At 47.9% G+C, this 25,369-nt stretch overlaps 1 protein-coding gene across 1 annotated transcript; it reads left to right on the top strand.

Moving 5' to 3' along the window:
• The first annotated feature begins 196 nt into the window (after positions 1-196).
• On the top strand, positions 197-24,605 carry RSAD1 (radical S-adenosyl methionine domain containing 1). The gene is made up of 9 exons (XM_068264074.1): positions 197-455; positions 1,512-1,645; positions 3,106-3,310; positions 6,188-6,553; positions 9,443-9,506; positions 14,167-14,314; positions 18,458-18,512; positions 20,869-20,972; positions 24,386-24,605. Exons 1-9 carry the CDS (start codon positions 333-335, stop codon positions 24,519-24,521), a joined length of 1,335 nt encoding a protein of 444 aa, XP_068120175.1. The 5' UTR covers positions 197-332; the 3' UTR covers positions 24,522-24,605.
• Positions 24,606-25,369: the final 764 nt, after the last annotated feature.

Here is a 25,369-nt window from a genome sequence, read left to right as displayed (position 1 = left end):
CGGTGCGGTCCGGACATCCGGTGTGGTTTTGACAAAACCGCAAGTGTGAACGGGGCCTAAGTGACGCTTTCTGCTCTTTGTAACACCCCACAGAAAAGGGTGTATTGGTTTGAGGGTAAAGTGAAGTGCACATGTATGACGTTCCCTGGAGTGTCCAGCAGGGGGCTCACTGCCTCGTCTTAGCCTAGAATGGAAAAACACCGGAAGATAATATAGCACAGAGAGCATGGAAGATGGAAGGAGGGGAAGGTGTGAAATGTAACATGTCTGGGGAAGGATTAACACATAACTGACTGTAATGCTCAGCCAGGCACGGGCAGGCTCTGATCACCATGCTGAGATCCAGGGTATTGGCAGTGCCCCGGGCATGTGGCAGGAAGCTGTGGCTGATCCCCAGGCTGGGGCTGCACTCTGCAGGGGACATCATACAGGAGGAGGCTGCTGTCTATGTGCATGTAAGTAAGGGGCTGCACCCTGCACAGGACTCAGGAGGGGGCTGCTGTCTATGTGCATGTAAGTAAGGGGCTGCACCCTGCAGGGGAGGGGACACAGGAGGAGGCTGCTGTCTATGTGCATGTAAGTAAGGGGCTGCACCCTGCAGGGCACACAGGAGGGGGCTGCTGTCTGTTTGCATGTAAGTAAGGGTCTGTGCCCTGCTGGGGACACAGGAGAAGGCTGCTGTCTGTGCATGTACGTAAGGGGCTGCACCAGTGGCGTAGCTAAGGAGCTGTGGGCCCCGATGCAAGTTTTACAATGGGGCCCCCCAAGCACTCTATACATAACAATTTATACGGCGCACCAAAATCTGCCAATGGCAACTACAGGTGCAAGAAGGGGATGGGGAACAGTTTGTTAATGATTACCACTATCCAAAGTATCTACAGAAGTCATTATTATGAGCAAAGGACCAATAGAGAGCTCATTCTGTAGTTAAAGGAGGGCCCTTCGGGGCCCCTCTGGCCCAAGGGCCCCGATGCGGTCGCTACCTCTGCACCCCCTATTGCTACGCCCCTGGGCTGCACCCTGCATGGCACACAGGAGGGGGCTGCTGTCTATGTGCATGTAAGTAAGGGGCTGAACCCTGCAGGGCACACAGGAGGAGGCTTCACCCTGCAGGGGACACAGGAGGGGGCTGCTGTCTGTGTGCATGTAAGTAAGGGGCTGCACCCTGCAGGGCACACAGCAGGAGGCTGCTGTCTGTTTGCATGTAAGTAAAAGTTAAGACAATGCAGTAGTGTGTCTCTTCTGAGAACAGAGATCTAGCATGGATCAGAATAATCGGGTAACAAGGGCAAAAACTGTAACGATTAAAAACTCACGAACAAATACATACAACAGTTGAACAGATTAGTTGTATAGAAATGCAGTGTTGTGACACTATATGCGTTATGATGCATTTGATATGGATGTGTCACATATACAGTACTATGATACTTTTTTTGTATAACTTTATGACTCATGTTTGTTCAGTACAATGACATTCTCTCCCTGTGTGTCTCTTCTGTTTCCAGTGGCCGTACTGTGAGAAGCGCTGCACATACTGCAACTTCAACAAGTACATTGCCCAGTCTGACAACGAAGCCGCCATCCGGGCCTGTCTGCTACGGGAGGCGTCAACCCTAATCCAGCTCAGCCAAGTCCGCAGGTGAGGCCTGTCACAGCGGTACAGTGCGCGAGACATCAGGGGCAAGGAGTGTGTGGGAATATACCATCTCCCTCTGCTTTACAGCATCACAGAGCGCTGTACAAGGCTGTAAGCTGGATGTGTTTGGCAGATTACCTGACAGGAGGGATACAGACTGACACCTGCTTATCATGGACACAGAACTGTGGTTAGAGCAGGTTTCTGTGGCTGGGTGGTCATAGAAAAATATAATACTTTATCTGTATTTTATGATTTCCTAAGCCAACTGCATAGCATGCCTCCGAATAGGCAAGAAACTGGGACACTAAGACACACCTTTAGACATACAGCAATTTTACACCCCCCCCTTCCCCTATACAGTACCCTGGTGTCTTGCCCCCCCCCCCCCCCATACAGCTCCCTGGTGTCTCGTGGCCCCCTCCTTCCTCTATATAGTTCCCTAGTGTTTGGTGCACCCTCCACCCATACAACTTCCTGGTGTCTAGTGGACCCCATACATACAGCTACCCCTGGTGTCTAGTGATCCCTCTCTACACCGCATACAGAGATCCTTATGCTACGTACACACTTGCGATAAAGATCGTTTACAAGGAACGATAGTTACCAGACGAACAATATTGGAACGATTGGAATGCAACGATGGGATGCAGCAATCATCATACACATATTAACGATCGTTCTCGCAGAAAAGAACGATCAGAGGGAAATGTTGCGTACATATTTTTTATAAAATTTAAAAAAACGATCAAACATGGGGTTACAATAGATAAGAATATATGATAGTTAACTTGCAAACAAAGTTTGTTTAAAATTTATAAAGTAACAATCGTTACAGGCCGCTCTACACAGGAAGTACGGAAGCTGGGCAAAATCCAACGCAGGCGCATTGGCCCTTGTAACGATCGTGCTTGGCAGATAACTGTACACACTATAGTTTTTTAACAATTGTCGTTCATTATGATCCGTCCTGTTGGATTTTCTCATCGTGCCGATATCGTTCGTCGTTGTACTTAATGATCATTTGGTAAACGTCTTTACCCGATTATCGTCAGACCGATCGTTAAAGGGTCACCTAAGTCTATAAAAAAAAGATCAGTTTTACTCACCTGGGGCTTCCAACAGCTCCCTACAGCTGTCCGGTGCCCACGCAGTCTTACTCGGATCCTTCTGGCCCCGCCGGCAGCTACTTCCGTTTTCGGTGACAGGCGCCGCCAGGCCTGGGAACGCGAGTGATTCTTTGTGTCCTGGCCGCAATAGCAGTATAGAGGGCATATTGCGGCTAGGGGTAAACAGCAGCCATTGGGCAAGCTGTACCAAACTCTTTCCTCTGACTGGACTCTGCCAGAAGAAACTGACAGGCGCCCATAAATCTGACTCTACCTATATTAAATGCATCGCATGGGCTTATGGGTCGTATCTTTGATACTTGATGAATAATGTTATGATTTCTTTTCATGTAGGATTACGTCAGTGTTTTTTGGCGGAGGCACTCCGAGCCTTGCCAGCCCCTCCACCATTGGCGCTGTGTTAGAGGAGATAGCAAGGTGTGCCCATCTGCCGCAGGATGCTGAGGTCACATTGGAAGCAAACCCCACCTCCTCAAAGAGCAGCAAGCTGCAGGAATTCCGGGGTGCCGGGGTGAACCGTCTGTCTGTGGGGGTGCAGGTAACAGTGTGTGTTTTCCCCACATCAATGACTGGCACGTTCACTAACTACACTATGTACCTCACTGCAGAATCCCGGCCTAGAGATGGGCCAGTATGGCTCCAAGCCAAATGTGTACAAAACAATAACCACCTGATAGGTACTAGTAATCCTTAAAGGATACCTGAGGTGACATGTGACATGATGAGGTAGACATGTGTATGTACACTGCCTAGAACACAAATAACTATGCTGTGTTCATTTTTTTCTTTCTTTGCCTGAAAGAGTTAAATATCAGGTATTTAAGTGGCTGACTCAGTCCTGACTCAGACAGGAAGTGACTACAGTGTGACCCTCACTGATAAGAAATTCCAACTATAAAACACTTTCCTAGCAGAAAATGGCTTCTGAGAGCAAGAAAGAGATAAAAAGGGGTATTTCTTATCAGTGAGGGTCACACTGTAGTCACTTCCTGTCTGAGTCAGGACTGAGTCAGCCACTTACATACTAATATTTAACTCTTTCAGGCAGAGAAAGAAAAAAAGAACACAGCATAGTTATTTGTGTGCTAGGCACTGTACATACACATGTCTATCTCATCATGTCACATGTCACTTCAGGTATCCTTTAAAGCCATTATAAAATCTGAGATTTGCGTCAAAAAAGGGAAATTAGCCTTCTTCGCTGTAAATCACTGCTTTTTATAATGGCCACAATTTGCTGCAGATCATGGCTATGTGGGCGGCACCTCTGGGCACCCAGATAACTTACTTGCTTTGTCGCAAATCATGGCTCTGCGACGGGGTGGTTAAGGTTTAGGCACGGGGGCGGGGGGGAGTTAGGGATATTTGCCAATAGGGGGCGGGGGGGGTGTTGGTTAGGGATAGGTGCTACCAGGGGGGTTAGGTGCCACCCCTGTTAAGGGTAGGTGCTACCAGGGGGGAGGTTTAGGCGCCACCAGGGGGACTAGGTGCCACCCTTTGGGTTAGGCAACACCGGTGGGAGTTAGTGTTAGGCGCCACCAGGGGGTTGGGGCCAACTGGGGTGTCTTAGGGTTAGGCATTGGTAGTGGACGGTTCTGTGCAAGAGTAGGCTTAGCCATACACAGTCTAATCTTAACCATAGTCACATTTCCATTGTAGTCATATGTCCATTGTAGGCCATTTTCATTTTTCAGGGTTAAGCCAATTAACTTATCTGTATGTTTTTGGGATGTTGGGTAAAACCAGAGCTCCCAGAGGAAGCCCCACACAGACACTGGGAGAAGCCCTGGCTGGGATTAAAACCAGGGACCCAGCGCCGCTGATCCACTAAACCACTGAGTTCCTTTAGTGTAGCCACATCCCCAAAACATTGATCAATTTACTGGCTTCATCCAAATTGGTCCTAAATCTGGATGAGTGACTGCGACTCTCGTTGAGAGACAGTTAATGATGTCAGTTGTTCCATGTACCACACAAAGCACTGTGGAAATGTCAGCGCTACATAAGGCCTGGGGGCACACTACCGATTGCTAATTCATTGTTGCAATTTTGCTAGTGTTTGCTACAGCATTTTCCAGCATGATTTGTATGGCGATCGGAAGCGCTGTCCAATCTACTGCCGGCGATTGTACAGTGCTTCCCATTTGAGCTTTTTCTTCAATCTTGTGTAAATAAAGTTTATTTGCTGGGTCTCCTAAGGTAAATTTTTGCCAGCTTCTACCGCAGTGCCCCACGCGCTGATGACCTCTTGTGCTAGGGGTTGGAGCCACACGCCAGAAATGCAAATGGATCTTGGTAGACCCAGCGAGTACTGGATTTTTTGGCATATAAGACACTCCGGCCTATAAAACACACCTAGGTTTAGAGGGCAAAAATCAGGAAAAAAAACCCAAAACTAAACCTAGGTGGGTCTATGGTGCAGGGGTGTCTTATGGAACTCCCCCCCCCCCCCCCCCCCAAACTGTCTCTATGTAAGCTACGCTGCACAGCTACACTAAGCCCTGCTACACCACACTACACTGACCACCTGCTACCCCTACCAACTACTCTACACTAACACCTATGCCCACCAGCTATACTACGCTAACCCCGGCTACTACACTACACTGCATTAGACTTCACTAACCCCCTGCTGCCCCACCAACTACACTACACTTCACTAACTCCATACGCCCCCACCAACTACACTACACTAACCCTGCTGCCCCCACAACTACACTATTCTAACACCTATGCCCACCAGCTATAGAACATTAACCCCTGCAGCTATGCTACACTGCACTACGCTGCACTAAACCCTGCTGCCTCCACCAACTACACTACACTAACCTGATCTTGCTGCCGCGATCCTCTCGTCCTCCGTCTCGCTCTGGTCATCTGAGGGCGCTGTCCTTCAGGATGAAGCACATCAGGACCCCAGACGCAACGTTCCTATTCCCCACTATCTCCATTTGTAGGCTGCAGCCGCTGCACATCCTCCTGTGGCGAAGAGGAGCGTGGCAGCTGGGTTCCTGATGTGCTTCATCCTGAAGGGCGGCGCCCGCGGAGGAGGAGAGGAGCGCGGCAGCAGGATCAAATCAAACCTTCCCTGTGCACTCTGCTACACTTTTTTCCATATCATCGGAATATAAGACATTTTGGGGAAGAAAAAGTGCATCTTATATGCCGAAAAATACGGTAGTTTAAACTTTATTTAGGCATGAAAATCGCCCATAATGTCGCTGCAAAATTGCTTTTGAAAAGCGATTTGGCAGCACTCATGATCTTTTGTATTAGAATGCAGTCACTCCAAAAATGCTGCTGGACCCCCCATTGTGGGTACCCCTCCATTTATTTTCATCAGTGTAGCGCAGCTGAAAGCACTGTATATGGCCCCAGGCCTAGATGTGTAATGACGGCTGTTTCCTGGTTTCAGACCCTGGATGACGGAGACCTGCAGGTTCTGGGCAGGACCCACACCGCGTCAGAGGCAATGGCTACACTAGGGGAGGCGTGTCAGCTGTTCCCCGGCCGAACGTCGGTGGACATGATGTTCGGGCTCCCGGGACAGGGCGTGGCCGCGTGGCGGAGCTCTTTAGGACAGCTGTTGGAGCAGTGTGATGATCATGTGTCTTTGTACCAGCTGACTCTGGAAAGAGGCACCGCTCTGTTTAAACGGAGCGAAGAGAAGCAGCTCAAGTTCCCAGATCAGGAAGTTACCGGTCAGATGTATGACGACGCCAGGCGGATCCTGCAACGGGCTGGATTCCGACAATACGAAGTGTCCAACTTTGCCAGGAATGTGAGCGCTTTTTACTTTTTTCTTTATTATTCTTAACTACAGTATACTCTATGGCAGGGGCGTAACTGCTTAGAGCCAGCCCCTCCCCCAGAGATCTGTCGCCTGGGCCTGTACATGATGCAGAGCATAGAGTAACATGTTACCTGCTTCCCGCAGCGAGACAGGTCCTCTTCACTTCCTCTCCAGTTTACAGCCAATCACCATGTGGCTTCTATCCCAAGTCATGTGACAGCGACAGAATGTTATATATAACACTCCACTGCTGCTCTGCATTCATTATGTACAGGCTGTCCCCCAAACTCCTGAACACCCCCATCCCTGACCTTGCGTGATATTGTTATGCCCCTGCTTTTTAGCCCTTATTTCATTCATTTTTTCCAATAGATCATTTTTGATCTTTTGTATGAAGCCACTTTTACATTTATGCCCTGGGTCGCCCTGCGTTGCCCTGCGTTACGCTTCCCCACCGCATCTCCCCTGCATGGGATTCTTGCCTTTGCCGATGACAAGAGATAAGCAAGCTTCTACTGCTCTCTGCAGTGCAAATATATATCTTAAGGCTGCTTACACACAGGGACGTTACAGGCGCACGTTAGTGCAGCCTGTAACGCTCCCCCAACGTACAGCAATGTAACACAAGTAAGCTGTTCACACTGCCCACGTTGCGTTACATGTAACGCTGCACGTTCTCCCGAAAGTGCAGCATGCTACGGCGTTACAGCGGCTTAAGCCGCGTTAGACTGTTTGCACATGCTCAGTCATGTTGGGGAGGAGCGGAGAGTGGCCAGGCACATGGCTAATTAATATTCACTGCACGTTGTGACGTGCAGTGTTTACTTCCTGGTGCGCCGCTCTGTGCGGCGATTGGCCGGCGGGACCACGTGATGTGTCCAAGAGTACGCATCACGGACGCCAGAGTGAGCTGCACAACGCGGCTCACTCTGACATCCACATCGAAGAGCACCAGGCCTTGCGTTAGGTGCACGTTATACGACCTTAACGTAGCACCTAACGCAACGTCTTGGTGTGCAAGTAGCCTAAATGAAGTGAATAAATGGGAATGCTTCCAATTGTTGTTTTTGGAACTCAGGGTAGGTGCACACATAACATAACATGAAAGGCTGCGTTTTATGTTATTATTTTTTTTTTTATGCTGTGTGAGTTTTTGCTGTGTTTGCATTAGCGTTTTTTTTAACCGCCGATGCATTTTTCAAGCGTTTTGCGTGCGTTTTAATGCCTTTGCGGTTCACATATACAAAAACGCGTTGTATGAGTTTTTCATGTGTTTTTCTTTTGCATTTTATGCAAATCACTAGGAAGACAACAGGAAGCAGAAAAACATCAGATTTTTTTTTTTTTTTTTTTTTTTTACAAAAATGCATACCATTGTGTTTCCATTGACTTTCATTTTGTGCGTTTTTGAAGATTATGTAACAAAACCAGTGGTTTTGAAAACGCAGGCAGTGAAAACGCTTATGCGTTTTGGATATGCAGGTTTTTTTCCTGCGGCCCATAGACTTCCATTAGCGGCAAAAACGCAGCGTTTTCCGCAACGCTTGCGTTTCTGCTAAGAGTGCACCTAGCCTAAGAGAGTTGCTGAAGTTTTAGTATCAGTATAATCCCACTTTAACCACTCTAGCCCACGGTAATTGAAATCTACATCCTGGTCATGGCTGTTTAGTCCTGCCAGGGCGAGTGGGTTTCAGAGACGGGAGAGTGGCGTGTCTGTGCGGCGAGATGTCGGTACGGAGAGATGTTGGTACCAGCAGTCTCTGTAATTAGTGTCTCAGTTGGTGGATTACATGAAACCGAGACACTAATTACCTCACCTGTGAATAAATGAGGCTGTCTGCAAAACATGCACCGCTGGGGAGTCACAAGGACAGGTTTGAGAAACACTGGCCTAGGCAAAACACAACACTCCCTGTCATCCCTTCCTGCTACTTAGGCTACATACACACTTGAGATAAAAGTCTTTGGAAAAGGCAAGATCACAGACCAATTTTACCCCATTCCATGTAGGGTAAACATTCATGTAGACATTCATCTGCATATCTGACATTCATCTGCATATCTGACAATCATCTGCAGATCTGAAAATCCATCCTGGTGGATCTGATCTGCAGAAGAATGTCTGTTAAACAAGGTGTGTATGAGATCTGCAGATATCATAGACTATGAATGCATTTTGCAAGGACGGATCTTTTTCAGGAACTGATATTTTGCAGATACTGATCTTTTGAATGTGTACAGCATCTTTGTGTGCAGCGTCTTGCAAAGATTTGTATCTAATGGGGAGTTCAGCTCAATAGAATAGATTGTGTAGAGCAGGCATGGGCAAACTTGGCCCTCCAGCTGTTGAGGAACTACAAGTCCCACAATGCATCTGACAGCCACAGTCATGACTCATAAAGGCGAATGCATTGTGGGATTTGTAGTTCCTTAACAGCTGGAGGGCCAAGTTTGCCCATGCCTGGTGTAGAGTATGGCTCTCATACTACATGGAATGGGGTAAAATTGGTCTGTGACCTTGCCTTTTCCAAAGACTTTTATCTTACGTGTGTATGCAACCTGAGACAATAGACAATCTTAACAAGTGTTCCAGCTAGTAGCAAGCTAAATATTGGGATCTAGAAGTGCTGAGACAATCAAGAAATAATATATCTAAAAAAAATATTGCTAATCAAGCTACTATTGTTATGTTACTTATATAAAGTCTTTTTTTCTTTCATAATACTTAGACCACAGTTCCATCTCATGTCTTTTATTGTGTATTCAACAGCTATACATGATTGTTCTATAAAGCAGGTGGTGCCCTAGGCGACTGCCTAGTCATTCTATGCTGAAAAACTGCCCTGCTTGTGAAGTCTGCCTCATCTCTCATTACAGGGTGCACTCAGCAAGCATAATCTGGCCTACTGGCTGGGAAAGCAGTATATTGGAATAGGACCAGGTAAGCCAAATTTATTGGTTGTTTAGACACGACAAGTTTTCCACAGACCGCACTCATGCATGCACAACACATTCACGTTCATCCAGGGACAGAAGCATGGCCACAAGAGCATAGCTGACACGCCCTTGTCAGGCATGCATAGAGGGGCCCTACGCTGGATCAGTAAGGTAGAGGACAATGAGGGAAGCCTCAGAACTATTCAGACGCTTCCCTCTACTAAGGTAATTATCTAGTTTTATAGTATAATCTGCTTCAGGTTCACTTTAAAGAAATCTATATTTAGTCCTAAACTTAAATCAGGAATTATTAAAATTATGTAGATAATGGCCTCAGTTCACTAAGCATTACCGCAATCGGCAATGCAGGAAACAGCTGATTGAAAATTACCGACGCTGGGGATGCACTGGACAGAAAATCCCTGACTCCTGCACACCACTTGTGGGGAGACTCCCAGCTTCCTGCCTGACCTCCTCCACAGCTGGTTAGACTTACAGTGCGATGCGAAAGATTGGGCAACGTTGATAATCGTCATGTTTTTCCTGTATAAATCGTTGGTTGTAACAATAAAAAAATGTCAGTTAAAGCGGAATATAACCTAGTATTTCAACTTTGCTCTAAAACATTATTTACAGTATATTATATGCAACCAGGAATTTTTTTTTAACTAGACCAGCATTGGAAGGGTTACACAGTGCTTTAAAGTTCCTGGAGATTTCTGCAGACGCATCCGAAGGTGACATAGATACATTTATGTAAACAAAATGTGTTGAATGTGACTCATCTCTCTGACTGAGAAGGAGTTGGAGGACAGCCCAAGAGTGTGTAACATTTCTCAATAGATACATATAAATAAATAGAATGTAACAATCTTAACTTCTGCATATCTCTCCACGGAACTTTAAACCTCTGTGTTTAACTCTTCCAATGCTGGTCTAGTAAAAAAAAAAAATGCTTTTTGCATATAATATGCTGTAAATAATGTTTTAGAGCAAAGTTGAAATGCAGGGTTATATTCCGCTTTAAACCTGAATGAACTACAGATGTTTTGTAAAGAGGAATGGTCCAAAATACCTTCAACCAGAATCCAGACTCTCATTGGAGCCTCCAGGAAGCATTTAGAGTCTGTAATTTATGCAAAAGGAGGATCTACTAAATATTGATTTCATTTCTTTTTCATTCATTTCAAATGTATGCACCTGCCTAATTTTGTTTAAAGGGACTCCGAGCTGAAAATAAAAACAAAATCGGTACTCACCTGGGGCTTTCTGCAGCCCACTGTAGGTCGGGAGGTCCCACGGCATCCATCTGGCTCTTCACCCAGGGCCTGGTCAGAAATGGCTTCCCGGCGGCTCCCGGCGACACTGGGCCAGAGTGTCGGGCTTCTTCTTCCTGAAACGTCACGTCTGTCGTCACCACGCCGGCCGCCTCGCGTCATCACGGTGGCCGGTGTGACAGTACGGCACTTGCGCTGTACTGTCACGGCGGCCGCCGTGATGACGAATCGCGCATGCGCTGTACTCTCACACCGGCCGTCTTGATGACGCGAGGCAGCCGACGTGGTGACTACAGAAGTGACGTTTCAGGAAGAAGGAGCCCAACACTCGGGCCCAGTGTCGCTAGGAGCCGCCGGGGAGCTATTCTAACCAGGCCCTGGGTGAAGAGCCAGATGGACGCCGTGGGCCCTCCCGACCTACACTGGGCTGTAGAAAGCCCCAGGTGAGTACCGATTTCGTTTTTATTTTCAGCTCGGAGTCCCTTTAAACAATTATTGCACACTTTCTGTAAACCCATTAAACTTCATTTCACTTCTCAAATATCACTGTGTGTGTGTCTCCTATATGATATATTTAACTGACATTTTTTATCGTAACAACCAACAATTTATACAAGAAAATCATGACGATTAACGACATTGCCCAAACTTTCGCATCCCACTGTAGCAAGCAGGACTTAGTGAATTGAGGGTAGGAACACACTAGGCAGAATCACATATGCGTTTTCCATAGCACATAGTTTTTGGTATATTACCGAACTTCTACTACATGTGGGAAATCTTCGTGAATTTGGGGAAAAAAAGTGTAAATACTGAATGCTGTATCTTACCGACCTAAATTATTTTACTGAACAGCCCTTAGTGAATTGCGGCCATTATGCAGATCAGTGATTCCTTAAAGCGGACCCAAACCAAACATTTTTTTAATTCAAAATATTTAGTTGCACCATTCTAACACATACAAAGATAAATAAATACTCCTCCAAGCCTATGAGCATTTCAGTGCATGCTTTTCACCATTCTCTTTGCATAACTAGGGTTATACAGGTGGCAGCCATTAGCAATTCCTCCTTTGCTGGACACCACCTACTCCACCAGTTTGCCGGATTCTGTCCCGGCAATTTGAAAGAAAGGGAAGGGTTTCTCCAATAAATGTAAAATATTTTATATGTGTCATCATGCAGCTGAAAAAAGACAGCTATTTATTATAATTTAGAAAATAGATTTTATTTCTAAATCTTGTATTTTTAATTTGAGTCCTCTTTAAGGCCCACCAAGAGTGCATGTTTTGTGGAAGTCCCCAGAGATTATTAATCAGCACTGCTGAGGCACTAATTATCCCACCTGCCAGTATATGCAGATTCCTGCAGAATGTGCGTTGTTGGTATCCTGCAGAACGTGCGCTGTTGGTATCCTGCAGAACGTGTGCTGTTGGTTTCCTGACTAGCGTGCGCTGTTGGTTTCCTGCAGAGCGTGCACTGTTGGTTTCCTGCAGAGCGTGCACTGTTGGTTTCCTGTAGAGCGTGCGCTGTTGGTTTCCTGCAGAACGTGCGCTGTTGGTTTCCTGCAGAACATGCGCTGTTGGTTTCCTGCAGAACGTGCACTGTTGGTTTCCTGCGTGCGCTGTTGGTTTCCTGCAGAGCGTGCGCTGTTGGTTTCCTGCAGAGCGTGCGCTGTTGGTTTCCTGCAGAGCGTGCGCTGTTGGCTTCCTGCAGAACGTGCGCTGTTGGTTTCCTGCAGAACATGCGCTGTTGGTTTCCTGCAGAACGTGCGCTGTTGGTTTCCTGCAGAACGTGCACTGTTGGTATCCTGTAGAGCGTGCGCTGTTGGTTTCCTGCAGAACGTGCGCTGTTGGTTTCCTGCAGAACGTGCACTGTTGGTTTCCTGCATGCGCTGTTGGTTTCCTGCATGCGCTGTTGGTTTCCTGCAGAGCGTGCGCTGTTGGTTTCCTGCAGAGCGTGCACTGTTGGTTTCCTGCAGAGCGTGCACTGTTGGTTTCCTGCAGAGCGTGCACTGTTGGTTTCCTGCAGAATGTGCGCTGTTGGTTTCCTGCAGAACGTGCGCTGTTGGTTTCCTGCAGAACGTGCGCTGTTGGTTTCCTGAAGAACGTGCGCTGTTGGCTTCCTGCAGAACGTGCGCTGTTGGTTGCCTGCAGAGCGTGCGCTGTTGGTTGCCTGCAGAGCGTGCGCTGTTGGTTGCCTGCAGAGCGTGCGCTGTTGGTTGCCTGCAGAGCGTGCGCTGTTGGTTGCCTGCAGAGCGTGCGCTGTTAGTTTCCTGCAGAACATGCGCTGTTGGTTTCCTGCAGAACGTGCGCTGTTGGTTTCCTGCAGAACGTGCACTGTTGGTTTCCTGTAGAGCGTGCGCTGTTGGTTTCCTGCAGAACGTGCGCTGTTGGTTTCCTGCAGAACGTGCACTGTTGGTTTCCTGCATGCGCTGTTGGTTTCCTGCATGCGCTGTTGGTTTCCTGCAGAGCGTGCGCTGTTGGTTTTCTGCAGAGCGTGCACTGTTGGTTTCCTGCAGAGCATGCACTGTTGGTTTCCTGCAGAACGTGCGCTGTTGGTTTCCTGCAGAACGTGCGCTCTTGGTTTCCTGCAGAACGTGCGCTGTTGGTTTCCTGCAGAACTTGCGCTGTTGGTTTCCTGCAGAACGTGCGCTGTTGGTTTCCTGAAGAACGTGCGCTGTTGGCTTCCTGCAGAACGTGCGCTGTTGGCTTCCTGCAGAACGTGCGCTGTTGGTTGCCTGCAGAGCGTGCGCTGTTGGTTGCCTGCAGAGCGTGCGCTGTTGGTTTCCTGCAGAATGTGCGCTGTTGGTTTCCTGCAGAATGTGCGCTGTTGCTTTCCTGCACTGTTGGTTTCCTGCAGAAAGTGCGCTGTTGGTTTCCTGCAGAACGTGCGCTGTTGGTTTCCTGCAGAGCGTGCGCTGTTGGTTTCCTGCAGAACGTGCGCTGTTGGTTTCCTGCAGAACGTGCGCTGTTGGTTTCCTGCAGAACGTGCGCTGTTGGCTTCCTGCAGAACGTGCGCTGTTGGTTGCCTGCAGAGCGTGCGCTGTTGGTTGCCTGCAGAGCGTGCGCTGTTGGTTGCCTGCAGAGCGTGCGCTGTTGGTTTCCTGCAGAGCGTGCACTGTTGGTTTCCTGCAGAGCGTGCACTGTTGGTTTCCTGCAGAGCGTGCACTGTTGGTTTCCTGCAGAGCGTGCACTGTTGGTTTCCTGCAGAGCGTGCGCTGTTGGTTTCCTGCAGAGCGTGCGCTGTTGGTTTCCTGCAGAACGTGCGCTGTTGGTTTCCTGCAGAGCGTGCGCTGTTGGTGGGCTTTGAGGACAGGATTGGGAAACACTACACTACAGAATACTGCAAAGATGGAGGTCCTCTATGATTTTCTTCTGTGTCACAGGGGCTCACGGACGGTTTGTCCCCAAGGCCAGTGGGGGGACACGGAGGGAAGCTCGCATACAGACCTTGGAACCTGAGCCTTGGATGAGAGAGGTTGCAGCCCGCGGACACGGCACCCGCAAAGCCACTGAGCAGAGCGACTTGGAAATGTTAGTATTCTCTTCAGGAACTGATTTACCCAATGTCTGAAGCTGTAGTTGCTCAGGGTGACCCAGAACTGCTAGGAAAGGCTCAAAAAGCCCACTTACTAAAAGGCAACGCTGATTATAATTTGCCTCCTTAAAACTGAAGTTACCGGTATTTGCAATAATTCAGCTTTAAGTGAGCAACAGTGGTTTCCCATGATGCATTACTCCAAAATATACATCTCTTTATGCCCCTGAAGCCAGCCTCTTGCACACTGCCCGCAAGCTGTGGACACTTGCCCAGTTTGCGCGATGCAACGCAGTGCGACAGTAGTATCCAAATTGCCGCAATTCTGTTGCAAAGGCTGCAGCGCATTACTGCATGAATGACACTTACCGCACGGATCATGCAGGAATGCAAGTCGCTGGGCGACACAGGCAGTGTGCAAGACTGGAGCGCAGTGTGGCGTGCATGCACGGCCGACGGAAATTTCAGTGACGAATGTCACCAACTAGGGGGCGGGCCTATGCATGTGACCAGGTGGCTGCACCGTGGCGCAGGGTTATATGAAGCTTAATTTCTGCAGTGCTTACATCGCATCTAATGTAAAACCGGCATAAAGAAGGCAACATTAATGCAGAACTTAAAACTGACCTAACCTTTTGGGATTCTGTATTGTTAGCTGGGGATTAGCATTTAGCACTCTTAGGGCTCGTTCACACTAGGGGTGTTTTTCTGCCTTTTTTCAAGCGCAGGCGATTTTTAAAATCGCCCATAAAAACGCTTGTGCAATGAATCTCTATGAGAAGGTTCATATTCGTGCGCAGTGCGTTCAGCAAAGCGGTGCCTGGACCATTTTTGGGGTGTTTTTGCTATAATGGAAGGTATAGGAAGAGCGCTAAACGCTCACAAAACTGCTTTATGCGGCGATTGCGTTCACGGTTTTTAGAATATATCTGGTTCAGCGCCACAGTGTCGAAAACCGAATGCATCCGAGCAACGTTCACCTCAAATTCATTCGCCAATAACTTTATTGCTACTTATCACAATTAATGGATCTATATCTTGTTTTTTCCGCCACTAATTAGGCTTTCTTTGGGTAGTACATTTTGCTAAGAATAATTTTTTTCTAAATCCATTTTAACAGGAAGATTAAGAAAGAAATGAATAAAAATCATTATTTCTCAGTTTTTGGCCATTATAGTTTGAAATTAATATACGCTACCGTAATTAAAACTTATGTATTTTATTTGCCCATCTGTCCCGGTTATTGCACCGTTTAAATTACGTCCCTATCACAATTTATGGCGCCGATATTTTATTTAGAAGTAAAGGTGCATTTTTTCAATTTGCGTCCATCACTATTTATAAGCTTATGATTTAAAATAATATAATAACATACTCTCTTGACATGCATATTTAAAAAGTTCAAACCCTTAGGTAACTATTTATGTTGTTTTTGTTTTTTATTGCATTTTTTTTATTTTTATCTTTTTAATAAAAAATGTATTTGGGTAATTTTTGGTGTGGGAGGGAAACAGCTAATTTTACATGTAAAATAACAATTGTTTAATAAAAAATGTATGTAGGTGCAGTTTACTATTAGGCCACAAGTCAAAAAAGTCCTGGATGCAAACGATCTCGCATCCAGGAACTAAAAAGAAGAAGGTGATGTTTCCTGGGGGCAGAAATACCGCGCTCTCTAAATAGAAAGCGTCGGTATTTCTCCGTGGGACGTAGATCGGTGAATGGGAATTATATTCCCATTCACTGATCGGGGGCGGGCGGCGGGAGCGCGCTCACCACACTGCGGCAGCAGAGCCTATCTGGACGAATAAGTTCGTCCAGATAGGCCGACCTGGATATACATTGTAGTTATTCTTTTCCGGGTCAAAGAGTTCACTTCCTGACTTGCGTCATGGAGTGAATTACAAAACCACTCTGGAAAAGCGCTTTTACCAGAAACGCAGAGAGGGGGGAAAAAAAGCGCACAAAAGCAAAATGCTTGCGTATGCGTTTTCAATTTTAGATGTGAATGAAGCTTTAGGGTAGGAACTCGCTAGGCAGAAACGCTAGTGTTGCGGAAAACTCAGCAGAAAATGCACATAATACAAGTCAATCGGCCGCATGGTAAAACACGTTTGCGTTCTGCAATGTGCATTTTTTAAAATGCTTGCTGCATATTTTTCCAAAATGCACATAATGAATGTCAATGGTGACGCAGCAGTTTATTGCGTTTTAACTCTGGGGGTTACTCACCTCGGTAGGGGGAAGTCTCAGGGTCCCAATGAGGCTTCCCCCTCCCCTGTAGCTGTAGGCAATATAGCGCTGCCCCCCCCCGAAGCATCCCGGAATCCTCCCTCGACAAGCCTGATAAGGCTTGATATATTTACCTTGCCTGGCTCCAGCGGGGGCGCTGTTGCGGCTCTCAGCACGGAAATAGACGGAAATAGCTGATCTCTGTCGGGTCCGCTCTGCTACGCAGGCGCAGGAGACTTGTGCATGCGCAGTAGACCAGCCTGACAGCAATCACCTATTTCCGCCTATCTCCGAGCAGATAGCCGATACTGCGCCTGCGCTTGAGCCGGGGAGGTAAATATTTACATCCCCACCGTTCCTGGAGGATTTTCGCCACCGCCGTGGGACACAGGAGGATGGGGGAAGCCTCAATAGGGACCAGAGGCTTCCCCCACCAGAGGTGAGTACCCCCCAGGGGATCTTTTTCTCATTACAGGTTTTAAGTGCGTTTTGTTTAAAAAAAAAACAAAAACAAGTTTGATGATATATTTCCCCCTTCTGTTGACTGCCTAGTGATTAGCATAAAATGCATATCAAATCGCATATATGCGAACTGCAAGCGCATTCAAACACAAGAAAAACGCATGTGTGGAACAAAAACGCAAACGCACTGAAAACACACAAATGGATATGCAGCAAGACGCTAACTTTCACTCACTGCCCAGTGTGTTCCTACCCTCAAAGTCACTACTAGGGTGCATGGTAAGTGTAGTCCTGTGTCTAAAAAAGACCGTAGGCATAGCAGGCAGCACTGGGGCCTCCCAGTAGCACTGCTAAAGGATTGTGCATTGGGGCTTTAAATGATGATTTTATCAGGATATTCAAAACTATTTTAACCTCCTGGGCGTTAATCCCGAGCTGAGCTCGGGGTATATCGCGCAGGAGGATTTCTCAGGCCCTGGTGGGCCGATTTGCATAATTTTTTTTTGTTACACGCAGCTAGCACTTTGCTAGCTGCGTGTAACTTCCGATCTTCGCCGCCGATCCGCCGCTACCCGCCGTGCCGCGCAGCCCCCCCCCCCAGACCCCTTGCGCAGCCTGGCCAATCAGTGCCAGGCAGCGCCGAGGGGTGGATCGGGACTCCCTCTGACGTCCATGACGTCATCCCGCCCCGTCGCCATGGCGACCGGGGAAGCCCTGCAGGAAATCCGGTTCTGAACGGGATTTCCTGCTTACTCCTGACTCCTGATCGCCGAAGGCGATCGGAGTGGGTGGGGGGATGCCGCTGCGCAGCGGCTATCATGTAGCGAGCCCAGGGCTCGCTACATGATTTAAAAAATAAATTTTTTTTTAAAAAAGTGCTGCACCCCCTCCTGGGCGATGCAATTGTATCGCCCAGAGGGTTAAGACCCTTTATTTTAAAAAAACAAAACTTTTAAAGTGACCCAAATTAGAGAAGGCAGGGGTGTAACAATAAACCCTGCAAGGGATGCAGCCAGAGGGGGGGGGGGGGGGCAGAAGCCACAGGGGCCCTGTCCTGAGAGACTGACAGCTAAGGGCAAGTAGAGGTAAAACTTTCTGCTCTCTGCACAGTTGTTCTAATGACTGCATCTGCTCAGCCACTGATAAGGAATCATAGAAAGTTTTGCACACAAAGATTTGTAGACAGTCCCTAGTCCAGTGTCTGTATGTGTGAAAACATGCGCTGTAACGGAAAGAGAAAATGCTCCCAGTGCTTCACTGCTGTCTGTTTTTATCTGCATGGGGAAAACACATTCAAGTGGGCACTGGCAGTTTACCTGTGCAGACAGAGAGGGTGAGGGGGCCCCATCCAAAGTTTCGCAGAGAGGCTTAGTGATTTCTAGTTACGCCCTTGAGAGAAGGGATTTTTTTTTTAACCATATTTTGCATTGTTATCTACTTTTCAGATTGTGTGAAATGTTGGTACTGGGTCTGCGAACAGATGCTGGGATATCCCATAAGGTAAGATCACTTTAGGGAAACTTGGGGATGAATGGTCTGTAATGATTACCAGTATGTACAGCATCAACTTACTGTGCAGCACTTACAGAAAACATTTAGCCTTTAATATTAACTGCACCCCTAAGCAGCTGATTTTTCCTCCATTCCTTGAGAAGTAAGCCCTTCAATTCAGCTGTGTGCACTGTTAGAATTAAAGTATACCTGAAGCGAGTACAAAACTATTCAGTGAAGCCCATGGTGGGCTAGATTACCTCCTCCTGAGTGTCCAGATGCTGCTCGTTGTCCTCCAGGTCCCTTCCATTCACCAGACCCGGCCATTTTACCCCCTGAGCCTTCCGACACTGAGTTAGGGCCCGTTCCCACTGGTGCGGTTTTCGCTCCGAATCCGCAGAGTTTCCCCGCAGGCAAAGCACGCGGGGAAACTCTGCCATAGAGTACAATTGCACTACCGGCCGAATCGCTTGTGTTCGCGATTCAGCCGGCATTTCCGACCGAATCTGTGCGAATCCCATAGCGTATCAGCGTAACCGCAGACGTGTGCGGCTGAAGTGGAAACGGGCCCTTAGGCTTCTTTTCTACGGACAGTTGATAGGCAGTGAAATGCCTCTCAAGCTCTCACAACTGCTTGCTGCTGCCTGATAACTGCTCACTGCTGCCTGATAACTGCTTGTTGCTACCTGATAACTGCTTGCTGCTGCCTGATAACTGCTCACTGCTGCCCGGTAACTGCTTGCTGAGCACACAGTTCAACTGTCCGTAGAAAAGAGGCCTTAAAGGGAACCTGTAGTGAGTAAAATTATTTAAAATAAACACATGACGTAGCTGCAAATGAATATTACATACTAACCTCACCACCAGTTCCTCTCAGAAGCTCACCATTTTCTTATTACAGTGATCCCTTCCAGTTCTGACAATATTTTGTCAGAACTGAAATATACCAGTTGCTGTCAGTTATATATCTGCAACTGTCAGTTACAACTGAATGTGCAAAGTAATGTCCATGTTTCCCTATGGCTCAAGTGGGTGATATTACAGTTTAACATTGTGCTGACCAGGAAGCTGTTATGGGGTAATGGCCATTTTTACAATGGAGGACGGAGAAATCCATTGATCACAGTGGACAAATGGGACACAACAGAGGATAAAGAGATTGCGGAGTAGACTACACAGGAGGTAAGTATGACCGGTGTATGGTTATTTTGACTTTTTATTTTCAGTTCAGGTTCTCTTTAATCTGAAGTGAAGAAAATAAAAGATACCTGCCTAAGGAGAGGGATGGCTCTGGGTCCTATAAAGCCTTCCAGTTCCTCTCCTGGTCCTCGTTCCAGCGCTGTCACCTGTTTGAATCTGCCGCCATGGGAGGCTTCGGGATCCTCTTGAAGACTGGAAGCTCTATACTGCGCAGGCGTGAGTGCTCACACCTGGGTGCTCGCACATGCGCAGCACAAAGCTACCCGTACACCTGTATGCAGAAGCACTCGGGATCCCAAAGCCTCTGTGGTGGCACAGAGCAGAGTATTCAACCCATCGTTTGAATAATGCTAACGGGGCTGACAGCGATGGACAAGGAGACCATGAGTGGAACGGGAAGGCTCTATAGGACCCAGAACCTTCTCTCTCCATAGGTGAGCAACTGTTTTTTTGCTTTAGGCTTCCTTTAACCCTTTATTGCTTGTCTGGTGAGGGGACAATAAAGAGAACATTCATAATATGCTCACTTAGACTGGAGGGATTTGTAAGGGATGAGGAAGCAAGCTGGGTAACTAGCAGATATCAGGAGCTGCATATCCAGCTTAAAATGTAAGCCCAGCTGCAGAGCCATTCTGGTGTGAGCTTCGAACTGCGCATGCGCAGCGCAGGAAATCGCTCCTGGATGACCGCTTGCTGTTGTTGTGCATGCGTTTTTAGGAACTGCACCTTTAGTTCTGAATAGCAAGGCTTTCTTTGGGGGAACTTCCTGATCAAATATTCGACTGGAGGATCCCATTGAATACTTTTAGGACAGGGAACAGGGGAGCCTCAAGGACAACAAGCAGTGCCAGGTAGGGATGGCAATGCTTAGGAGAACTCAGAGAAACATGTGATTAGTTTATTCAGCTGATAGATTTGCAAGGTTATGATTTGCTGGTCATGATCATGTGTTAAAACAGGAAGTCATCACAGCAAATCAGAACCTTACAAATCGATCAAACTGATTGCATGCTTCTCCTTGAGTTCTCCCAGGCAGGGCCATCCCTAGTGCCAGGATAATAGCCCACCATGGTCTTCATTCATTTTTTTTACTTGGTTCAGGGGTACCGTAATGGTAATGATTAAATGATTTACCGCTCTGCATTTGCTTTCTGTTGATATATAGCGCTGGAAGATGATCTGCGCCGCATTCACAATACATGACTTGTTTGAAGCATCGGAAGAATTAAGAAACCTGCAGGAGGACGGGCTTCTGGTCTTGGATGAAAAGTAAGGAGGAATGGCTGCTATACTGTATAAAGTGGTGGTGCAGCAGATATTTTTTTACTAAGGCCTTGTGATGCTTAAAGAGACCCTGAGCAATGACTTAAATGAAAAGATTTCACTCACCTGGGGCTCCCTCCAGCCCACCGTAGGCCGTGAGGTCCTCCTTGCTCCTCTCCGTGTCCCTCCGGCTGCTCCCGTTACTGGCGAGACCCGGGTCGGCTCTTCCTGGATCCTGGCGCTCGCTACGCATCATTACGGCGGCCGGCGTGACAGGTCTGTGCATGCGCGGTTGAGCGTTAGAAAGCCGCGCATGCACAGACCTGTCACGCCGGCCGACGTGATGATGCGTAGCAGCCGGCGTGATGCCGACATGCGTCAGGATCAAGGAAGAGCCGGCCCGGGTGTCGCCAGTAACGGGAGCTGCCTGTGGGACTCGGAGAGGAGCCAGGAGGACACTGGGGGAACGCATGGCCTATGGTGGGCTGGAGGAAGCCCCAGGTAAGTGAAATCTTTTCATTTAAGTCACTGCTCAGGGTCCCTTTAGGCCTCTTGCACACTGCATGCGATTCCGATTCAGATTCCGCTTTTTAATCAGTTTTTACATCCGATTCAGATTCCGATTTGCAGTGTGCAGGGAGCAAACTGCAAATCTGAATCGGCATCGGAAGTAAAAACAGATTAAAAGGCGGAATCTGAATCTGAATCGCTTGCAGTGTGCAAGAAGCCTTAAAGAGACTCTGTATTTACTTACCTCAGGAGGGAGAAGCCTCAGGGTCCCAATGAGGCTTCCCCCATCCCTGTAGCTTCAGGGAATCCAGCGCTGGCTCCACCGAAACCAACCCCAACAAGCTTGACAAGCAGAGATTTATTGGCCTCTCTGGGATCCAGCGCAGTAGCAGCTCTTCGTTTGAGCTAGGTGGAAATAGCTGAGCCCGATCGTATCTGCTCTACTGCGCAGGCACAAAGGACTCGCGCCTGCGCAGTAGAGTGGATCGATTGGGTTCGGCTATTTTCGCCTAACCCCGAATGAAGTGCGGCTAGTGTACCTGCACAGGATCGCGGTAGGTAAATATTTACCTTGCTGCAATTCAGGGGGGGCCCGGCAAAGCAATGGAGGAGGACGGGGGAAGCCTACTTAGGATCTAGACAGGGCCGGTTTAAGCAACAATGGGGCCCCAGGGCAAGATAACCCTGGGGGGCTCCCCCAACAGATACCCCGAAACAAAAATCGGCATTAAGGGACCTTTTTTGCAGCTGGAATAGTCAGGGTGTGAAGCCCCAATCGGTAGGAGCTCCACATTCTGGCTACCCTAGCCTGCATGGGGGACAAGGGGTTAAAAAGTTTCAGGAGGGGGGACCCCACATAATTAGAAAAAATAAAAATTCCCACACTCTAAACATAAAAAAAAATTGGGAAAATAGGAAAAAATGCCAGGGATCTTCATACAGCCATATTGCGGCTGTATCGCAATCCCTGACCAAAGCGCTGCGGCCCCTGGAAACCCCGTCAGGAAATTTATTGCGCTTTTTTTTTATGCCTGTAAAATTACACTACCGTTAGGTTTGCTACTAAAAGTGACATTTACCGCATTTAAAAGTATACTTTTTTCCTTTGAAACTTTAAAATCGATTTTCTCAAAAACTATAAGGTCTTTTTGAAAAATAGTTTTTTCCTCTTATTCCCAATGATCTCCTTAACATATCCTGCAAATTTAGGGTTTCTAGCATTTAAGGTGGATTTGCTATTAACCTCCCTGGCGATCTATTAAGATCGCCAGGGACTATTTCATGCAGCCAACTGAAAGTTGGCTGCATGAAAGCCCACTAGAGGGCGCTCCGGAGGCGTTCTTCCGATCGCCTCCGGCGGCCAGAAGTAACACGGAAGGCCGCAATGAGCGGCCTTCCGTGTTTCGCTTACCTCGTCGCCATGGCGACGAGCGGAGTGACGTCATGGACGTCAGCCGCCTCCGATCCAGCCCTTAGCGCTGGCCGGAACTTTTTGTTCCGGCTACGCTGGGCTCAGGCGGCTGGGGGGACCCTCTTTCGCCGCTGCATGCGGCGGATCGCCGCTCTGCAGCGGCGATCAGGTAGCACACGCGGCTGGCAAAGTGCCGGCTGCGTGTGCTGCTTTTTATTTGAGCCAAATCGGCCCAGCAGGGCCTGAGCGGCAGGCTCCGGCGGTACTGGACGAGCTGAGCTCGTCCAGACCGCCCAGCAGGTTAACCATTAAAGTCAGCGGGTTTTTAAGTGTGTATTTTTTTTTCTTTTAAACTTTTAAATCGATTTTCTCAAAAACTATAAGGTCGGTTTGAAATTTTTTTTTTCCTCTGGTAGCCACTGGGGGGCCCTACAAGCTCTGGGGCCCTGGGGCAATTGCCCCCTTTGCTTCTATGTTAGTGCCGGCCCTGGATCTAGAGGCTCCTCCTTCCAAGGCAAGTGCTTTCTAAAGTGTCTGGACCCGGCCCAGATTTTCCCCTGGGTTGGCAACCTTGACCCGGAAGCAGACTTCCGCAATAGTCGTCGCGCCTGTGCAGTTCACATGGCTGCACGCACGCCTGTGCAGGTCAGAGGCCCTGTCCTTGCTCCCAGACTGCCAGGAGTAAGGAAACGTTGTCAGAGGGCCTCCAACCTGCAGGCGTGCGTGCAGCCATGTGAACTGCGCAGGCGTGGCGACTTTGCAGATTTCTCCTTCCGGGTCAAGGATGACGACCCAGGGGAGGGTTGGGTCACGGTCTGGACATTTTAGAAAGCACTTGGACATTTTAGAAAGCACTTGGGCTTAAAGCGGATCCGAGATGAAAAACTAACTATAACAAGTAACTTGTCTATATATCTTATCTAAAGTTTAGATGGTTTACACAGCAAATCTAGCTGCAAACAGTTTTAATAGAATATGATTATTTCTTCCTGTGATACAATGACAGCAGACATGTTGTTTGTACCCATCAGCCTAATCCCCTCTCCTCCTCCCTCTGAAATAAATGGCTAGTAACACCTCCCCCTCCTCCTGCCCAGACTGAGCTCCCATGAGCCCTTGCTACTGCCAAGGTTCTCTGAAAACCTGTGGGCGTGGCTTTTTTTAGTTTATAGGGAATTAGAGTATTAAAACAAAAACAAAAAAAGTATTTGGCTTGAGGAATGCCCTATAAACAATAGGAAAGGAACACAATTATGCAATGTGTAAAAGTTCACCTCGGATCCACTCAACCGCTCGATCAGCAACCCTGGTAGGGGACAATAAAGAGTACATATACAGAGGTACTCTTTTAAGGGATGAGAATGCAGGCTGGGTAACTAGGTGATACCTGGTGCTGCATACCAGCCTAAGATCTGAGGGGACCAGGAAAGGGATGTACTGATGAAAGTACACCATTTGTTTGTGGCATATGCTGACTAAACTGTGGTTGAATTTCTAGCGGCCTGCGCTGCTCCTGGAAGGGACTGGCCGTCCTGGATAGTCTTCTGCTGCCTCTGCTATCCCAACTGGAAGATTCCTGGGCTCAGCTAATGAGGACGATACCCCCACAACCATTGGAAAGCAATCTGTCCTGAATCTCCAGTCCTTCCACTATTTTCACATCATCTTTCTTCTTTTTGAACTATTGAGATGTAAATAAAATTATTTATTTTGAGAAATTGTCTGTTTTAATCAAATTTACAATTTACTGGTGTGTCTGTGTGCAATTCCCAAATGACAGGTGGCCATATTTGGAAGAGATGGATTTGAGAGTCGTTAGCCAACCTGCTGTGGTTTCAGCGATTGTTATGTATCGTCTTGTGATTAGTAGAAAGCATCAAACAATCACGCTGCTGTGCCAAGGTGGCCACCAGATTTAAAGTGTACCTGAGATGGCACACTGGCCCTTATTTACACCTACCTAGGGCTTCCTCCAGCCCCATGAGCACCGTGGCTTCCCTCACCGTCCTCTTCGGCCGCTCTGTTCTGGTGCTACGACTCCCGGTAATCCAGTCAATTGCCGCCAGTTGTAGGCTTCTGCACATGCGTTGCTCGGCTGCTCTCCCGTCCCCTGGAGCGTTCTGCGCCTGCATGCACAGTACCAATGCATGCACGGGAGCAGAATGCTCCAGGCACAGTACTACTGCAGAGGCCCGCGACTGCCCAGCAGAACAGAGGGGCTGAAGAGGACAGCAAGGGAGGCCACAGTGCTCATGGGGCTGGAGGAAGCCCCAGGTAAGTATAAATAGGAGCTAGTGAACCATTTCAGGTTTACTTTAACCATCAGAAAGATTACTGTCGGATCAAATCTGATCTAAGTGGGGTTGAACCTTTCCACACACTACACAGATTTTCAATAGATTTCAGCATGAAATCTACAGGGTGGGCCATTTTTATGGATACACCTTAATGAAATGGGAATGGTTGGTGATATTAACTTCCT

The sequence above is a fragment of the Hyperolius riggenbachi genome, chromosome 12, assembly GCF_040937935.1.
Source record: "Hyperolius riggenbachi isolate aHypRig1 chromosome 12, aHypRig1.pri, whole genome shotgun sequence".
NCBI classification, from domain to species: Eukaryota; Metazoa; Chordata; class Amphibia; order Anura; family Hyperoliidae; genus Hyperolius; species Hyperolius riggenbachi.
Note: the sequence above shows the minus strand (reverse complement) of the source record. Positions and strands in the feature narration are given on the sequence as shown.

Bases quoted from the DNA above. Each gene is read 5' to 3' on its own strand.
- RSAD1 (XM_068264074.1), top strand. From the start codon at position 333: ATGCTGAGATCCAGGGTATTGGCAGTGCCCCGGGCATGTGGCAGGAAG. The intron at 456-1,511 runs GTAAGTAAGGGG...TTCTGTTTCCAG, and splicing joins AGGCTGCTGTCTATGTGCAT to TGGCCGTACTGTGAGAAGCG. The intron at 1,646-3,105 runs GTGAGGCCTGTC...CTTTTCATGTAG, and splicing joins CAGCTCAGCCAAGTCCGCAG to GATTACGTCAGTGTTTTTTG.